Source organism: Lactuca serriola, chromosome 5, assembly GCF_051521515.1.
Source record: "Lactuca serriola cultivar US96UC23 chromosome 5, Lser_US96UC23_V15, whole genome shotgun sequence".
Lineage (NCBI taxonomy): Eukaryota > Viridiplantae > Streptophyta > Magnoliopsida > Asterales > Asteraceae > Lactuca > Lactuca serriola.
Window position 1 is genome coordinate 304,888,452 of NC_136412.1, and position 6,988 is coordinate 304,895,439.

General features: G+C 32.8%; 1 protein-coding gene across 1 annotated transcript; it reads left to right on the forward strand.

Annotated features, from left to right (window-relative positions):
- Positions 1–567: 567 nt before the first annotated feature.
- Positions 568–2,259, forward strand: LOC145051765 (protein LURP-one-related 10-like). Its single transcript, XM_078999582.1, has 3 exons — positions 568–901; positions 1,556–1,783; positions 1,891–2,259. Exons 1-3 carry the CDS (start codon positions 689–691, stop codon positions 2,137–2,139), a joined length of 690 nt encoding a protein of 229 aa, XP_078855708.1. The 5' UTR covers positions 568–688; the 3' UTR covers positions 2,140–2,259.
- The last annotated feature ends 4,729 nt before the right edge of the window (positions 2,260–6,988 follow it).

The following is a 6,988-nucleotide window of genomic DNA, read 5'->3' on the forward strand; positions in this document are numbered from 1 at the left end:
TGTGATCAGTCGATAACCGCGTCTGATATTAGGTTGGAAAAAAATCGGAAGGAAAGGCTCTTAAATCGAAAGCATCTACTTCAAATGAAAATAGATAGGTATTGAAGGTTACATGAATTCAATGGTTTCGCTAGTGTGTGGGTTCATAGCGAGGAGGAAGACGAAAATTGTAGGAATTGTGAGAATCGATTTGATAAAGAAGAAGCTGGGAGAAAGATGGTAAAGGCGGTACAACATTTCATTGGGTGAGATAGATGGTGGAGGGAACAAAATGGGTATATTGTGGCAGCCAGGGACTGTGATACAAAATAGTAAAAGGGATGAAAATAAGAAATCGGCAAACTGTGGTGTCGAAAATGAAAAGTACAACAACTACACTGTTCATAAGGGCAATAAGAATTAATATTTTATATAATTAGACAAATCAACTTACTTGAGAGTATTTCTCGGGAATATCACTACCAGTAACCATTTATCTGTGGAACCACAAATACATAGCCTATTCTTGAAAGGGAATTGGCCAATTGAGAGATATACGTATAAAGAGAGATAGAGAGAGAAAGAGGGACCAAGGCGCTCCAACAGTGCTAATGAACCTCCATACTCGCGGCGGTGTTGATCACACCAGGTCATCATCTTACATGCCCTGGGTTCATGCTCCACCGTCGTTGGCATACGAGTAACAACGATGACAGTGGTGGACCCAAGATTCTTTTCACCTTACCCGGTGGATCTTGCCATTGTCAGAAACTCGTTGACTGTTGCAGATGGCAATCTTAGCAGTGTTTTGGACGTGAATGGAAATGTGTTATTCATAATTAAGGACAAAAACTTTAGCCTTCACGATCGTCATATCTTGCTAGATGCATCAGAAGCTCCGATCCTCACATTTCAGAAAAAGGTTTCTTTGATCTTTTATCTTCTTATTGTATACTTTCCAGACGCTTTTGATTATTGTTCTTCTATCAAACATCACATTACGTTATAAAATTTTCCTCGCAATTTTTCTTCGGATGTTGGCCTTTTTTTTTTTTTTTTTTTTTCTTTTTACTTTGAACTAAAGTTCTAGCTAGGCAGGATTACATCATGTTTTGTTCCTCGAATATTGTTTCTTATTGTTTTCTCTTTCATTCCATAGTCATCTATTCCTTTTTTGCTCGCTTTCTCACCATTGTTCCCTAATAGAACTTGATGCTTGTGTGATCTCATCATTAGAAAAACAGCTATGTGTTTTGAAATTAAGGAAGCATAGTAGGCTTCTCAACCACGTTGATGTTTCAAGAGAAAACAAAGCCATTACATCGTATCGTATACATTTAAATATTCTCGAATTGGATAACCAGCAATTTCCTTTTTTGCATTCTTGCGATTAATGTTCTTCTTTTGGATATGCGAATACACATTTTCTTGTCATTCATAAAATAACAAAATATTTCATACGCTTTTTCTTTAATCTCACACACTCTAATCTTAATATAAATAACTAGCATGTCCCATATATAATTTATTTTAATTAATCGCAATTGAGAAACCCATGGTACGTAAATTTTTTCAGCGTGTAACCATGCATAGAAGGTGGCAAGCTTTCAGAGGAGAGAGCACAAGCGCAAAAGATTTGATCTTTAGTACAAAAAAGTCGTCAGTCATTCAAAAACTCACGGAGCTAAATGTGTTCTTAGCAGACAACAAAGAGGAAACCACAGGTGATTATAAGGTTGTAGGAGACTGGAAGAAAAGATCTTGCACAGTCTCTTCGTATGATGGTGCTACTATCCTTGCCAAGGTAACATATAGAGCTTGTACTTTCATCTGAATCGTTATAAAGATTCTGAAATTAATCTTTCTGATGCAAGGATTAATTAATCTCTAGGTCAATGTGACTAAATGCAGATGCACAATAATTATATTGATACATGCATTGAGTCCGAAGAGAACACATTTGCAATAACCGTGTCCCCAAATGTTGATTACGTGCTTGTGGTAGCACTCATGGTGATTCTTTATGAAGTGAACAAGGATCGTAAAAAAAAGAAAATGAAAGGGAGCAAGTGTGGTGGTAGTAAGGATATTATAGAAGAGAGTGAAGATAGCAATGAAGATGATCAGGAAGAAGACGATGATACAGAGGATTCAGATTGATTTCTTTTTCTATGTTGATTGTATTTCTCTAGAATATATAATCTTGTAGCTCTTTGTACCATATGGAATTTCTCTACCCTAAAAGGAACATTATTTTACTAGTCCAAATTTAGTTATGATCCTGACATTATTATCTCAAATTTTTTCCACGGACCAAATGTTATAACAATCTTTCGAAATTCTCTTAGACCATTGAAACAACAAAAAATAGGGTATGCATGCCGACTTCAAAGACTTAATTAACCCATTACTAAACAGGTGACATTTGTTCCTAATTAATTTCAATAATGGATTTAATGGGGAATTTAATTAGCGCAAACTTTGGTCAATACGTTTTGGTCCATATGTTTAATGTGTAACTACAAGATTAACAATATAACACTAAATAATTACAGAGGGAGGGCGGGTGGTTGAATACAATGTCAAGAGTTTAATATTATATGTTATTTAATAAACTTTGTACAACTGAATCCCTAAAAGAGTATTCCGAAAGAATCATAAATTGGTTGTTATACACTGATCAGTCGTAGAGCACAATCAAATGACCACCAAGGGATAGGTTGGAAATCCAACCCAAATAGGGGGGGGGGATTTTTTATTAGTATTTTTGGGCTTGTTATCAGCAATTTTGGGCTTGTTATGGGACCCTTGGTTGTTTAGAAATACAGCACAATTAAAATAATACCAAACCCAACCCAAATACGGGGATATTTTTATCAGTATTTTTGGGCATGTTATGGGGCGATTTTGTTGTTTAGAAATAGATCTGTGTTTTCAAGTGCCTTTGCCTAAACATGGGGAGAGTTTTGACTATACTGTATGGTATAATTACCTTTTTTTTTTTTCCTTCGATTTTCTATAGGAGATGTACATATAACCTCTTTTGGACTGAGTTAAGAATCCATTTTTAGTTGTGAATAATTGAATATTGTAATGGATATGAATAAATCATGCGTTAATTATTTAGAATTTTGACGTGACGTTGAAGGTATTAATGAATTATGGAAATCTATAAAAATGTCTTAAAGTTTGGCTCTATCCCTATTTTTTTTTTCATTTGATAATTAAGTTCAAAAAACCGATAAACAATTGCACAATAATTGTTGTATTTGTTACTGTCGGTTTTGAAGGCCAAATTGTAAATAAACAATCAGAGATAGCTTTTTGGTTAAAATGCTTAAAATTTAAAGACTTAAAATAAAGATATCATCTACGTCACTTTCACTAAAAAGCTTAATTTTATTTATTAAAAAAAATAATACATTACAAGAATAATCACAATTAATGGCGATAGCAGTCTTTGGCGACCTACAAGTTTTGCATTGTATGTCACCGCTAAAGGCGTCGACGCTAAAAGTGTTTAACCCCAATTCGTGTTAAAACCCAATATTAAACCCTAGGCGTTGATTTGTTCCTAATCCAACCACTTAGAATACACGGCGTACATAGCAATAGCGACGACGGCTGTCGCCGCTGTTGATCAAAAAATGACCGCGATATATTCCCTCTAAAACGTGTCGCTGCTAATTCAATCGTGTCGTCGCTGATTCCTTTTTGTCATCGCTAATACCTTGTCGCCTCTAATGGCTTGACGGGATATACACCAAGAAATGAGATGCTTTCTTTTCTTCTTATGCCTTCATTTTTATCTATCGATTCTACATGCGAATACCAAATTATTTTGTCCATTTAATTGGCTTTTACTCCCATTCCGTCAATTCCACCGACGGTTCACATCACTAGCGACGAGCAATCGTAATACCGGCAACGAGGAAGCAAAACTAGCGACCACTGGTGGGTTTTCTTTTCCTTCTCTGTCGATTTCATTTTCTTCTTCTTCTCCCAGTTACTGAAGAGTTAGATTGCTTGAACCCTTGTCGATTATTACAGCCTCATGCCGGCTTTTCTTGTTTACTGCTGGAATTTGGCCGAAAAAGATCTTGTTGGCCGGAAAGCTACTAGAATATCACCACCACTATATTTTGTGAGACATGGGGAGACAATATTAACCACTTATTTTGGAGATATAAAAACAATATTTTTTTAAAATGAAACATAATTGAAAATTTGTGAAAAAAAATTTTGAATATTATTTTCGTCATTTATATTTTCCAAAAAAAAAATTAAAAATTAAAAAAATTACTCTTTTTTATGTATATGTGAAATATTTTAGTATAAAAATTACAACAAAAGTATTAGAATATTCACATATTTACTAGAATATTAGAGTATAAATATTCAAACAATTCTAATAGAATATTAAAATATTCTATGAATTCAAACAATTTTAGTATAATATTAGTATATTTTAACATGTATAACAACTATAGTAGAATACGAGAATATTCTAACATTCTAAAAATTAATTTAAATATTTAACGTGTAATTTTCTATGTAAATATTTCATTTGTTTATTCGATTAAAAAACCGTAATTTTTTTTTTTAGTTTTTTATTATTGTTTTTATTTTTTATTATTTTTTTTTGGGTAAATATAATGATAAAAATAATAATTAGAAAAAGAATTTTTGGATTTTTGCTTTACTTTGCATTTTATTTATTTTTTGATCGCCAAGATGAGTGGCTAGGATCGCATCGCCATATCTCACAAAATTAACGTGTTCTCAAATAAACCTCTCTCTCTCTCTCTCTCTCTCTCTATATATATATATATATATATATATATATATATATATATATATGTGTGTGTGTGTGTGTGTGTGTTTGTTTGTATGTGTGTGTATTTGTATTATATATATATATATATATATATATATATATATATATATATATATATATATTTGTATTTGTATCTGTAAGTATGTATAATGTATGTATATATGAAATGGATGTATAAATGCATTTATTTAAAATGAAAACAGAAAAATTATGTATGTTTATATATGTCTATTTGTATATATATTTATATGTATAAGTGTATATGTTTATATTGGAGTATTTGTTTTTGCCATTTGTGATTGTAATGTATGTATAAATGTATTTTAATATGTCGATTATTATGTAAAGATGTGCATTATGTTTATTTGTATAAGTGTATTTTAATATGTTAATATGTATGCATATGTGGTTTTTATCGGATTTGGAATTTATGTGTTTAATATATGTATATGTTTAAGTAAATTTGTATGTTTCTGTATGATCACTTAACTTTTAAGGGATTATTTAGAAAATACATTATTATAATTGAAAAAAATCGAAAAAACAGTATAATGTTATAATGTATATGCAATATGTGTAGGATGTATGTTTAGGTATATTTGTATGTATGTATTGATTGAAATATCAGTGTAGGATGTATGTTTAGGTATATTTGTATGTATGTATTGATTGAAATATCACTTAACTTTTAAGCGCTTATTTTTAAAGTACAATGTTATAATGGAAAAAATGAAAAAAAAAGTAGGATGTTATAATGAAAAAATATGCTACTATAAATAAAAAATATATGCAAATGTATAATGCTCAAATAGAATAAACAATAAATATTTAAAATACAATGTTAATTCAAAAAGCTTAAAACAAAATCAACTGCCATAAATAACAAAAATATGGTAAAATACAAGTTGTAACGACCCAAATTTCCAAATAAAATTTTCATTTTTAATTAAACAAAACATTCCCAAAAATATGAAATATCCATGAAAACTGTTTACAAAATCCATATCATCAACATTTTATTTCAAATATCTGAGTGTCCCCATATAAAATGTCGGAGAGTGCACACCGCACCATCAAGCATTGTCCTTGCTCTTAGGCTCTGAAGTACCTGAACCAATCAAAAAACTATAACCTAATGTTTAGTGAGTTCCCCAGAGCATACCCCACACAATCCACATAATCACATAATCTATATTAGCTATATAAGCTACATAACCACATAAACCATGCATACAAACATATAAGGATGTCGTGGGCTCCTCCTAGGGTCTTATACCTACTTGTCATGGGCTCATCCACATGATCTTTACTGAGGAATATCATGGGCTCCCCCTCATGGTCTTATATACAACTGCCACAGGCACCCCCTGGGTCTTCCACGCAAATAACATAATAATCTACATCATATCATATATCACAAAAATATTTATCATACTACGTAACTCATACATAAACATATAGGGATGTCGTGGACTCCCTCCAGGGTCTTACTCCTATGTGCCATTGGCTCCCCCCACATGGTCTTAACTACTCGCCATGGGCTCCGTCGCATGGTCTTTACCTAGGAATGCCATGGGCTCCCCCGGGGTGTCACATATCCAGTCAGTAAGTACTAGCACATTTTCATATACATGCATACCAGACATATCAGTAGTGAATCCACAATAAACACTACAACTAACTATATGGGCCGACCTTGGTGCCTTCGACCCATTGGTATGGTGAGGAGACTCACCTCTCAAGAAATGCTAAAATGATAAAGTTAATCCCAACTTGCAGCTCCAACTCAACTGCCTACAATCATCATGTAAACAACTTTGTCAAAGTGCCGAAATACAAGAAATACCCTTAAGGTTAAACTTGGTCAACCATAGTCAAAGTCAAGGTCAACAATCCATGTTAACCTCAACTCATCGAGTGCATCTAGCAACTCGTCGAGTTCCTTCCGAGTCTAGAATACCGAAAACTCTAGTCAACTCGCCGAGTTACCCGAGTAACTTGTTGAGTTCTTTAGTGTCCAGTAGACTGAAAATTGTTGGATTAGTGTCTAAGTCCATAACTATTTTGGTATGTACTTGACCCGATGGTGCATGGTCCTTTTGGGTTGCCTTCACCAAAGCAACTTGATAGGATGAATTATGGAGACATAGGATTAAATATGATTTATTAATA

What these genes read in the sequence shown, in the direction of transcription:
- LOC145051765 (XM_078999582.1), top strand. Translation starts at nt 689, where the DNA reads ATGACAGTGGTGGACCCAAGATTCTTTTCACCTTACCCGGTGGATCTT. An exon ending in TCCTCACATTTCAGAAAAAG is followed by an intron (nt 902 to 1,555) that starts GTTTCTTTGATC and finishes AAATTTTTTCAG; the next exon opens with CGTGTAACCATGCATAGAAG. An exon ending in GTGCTACTATCCTTGCCAAG is followed by an intron (nt 1,784 to 1,890) that starts GTAACATATAGA and finishes GACTAAATGCAG; the next exon opens with ATGCACAATAATTATATTGA.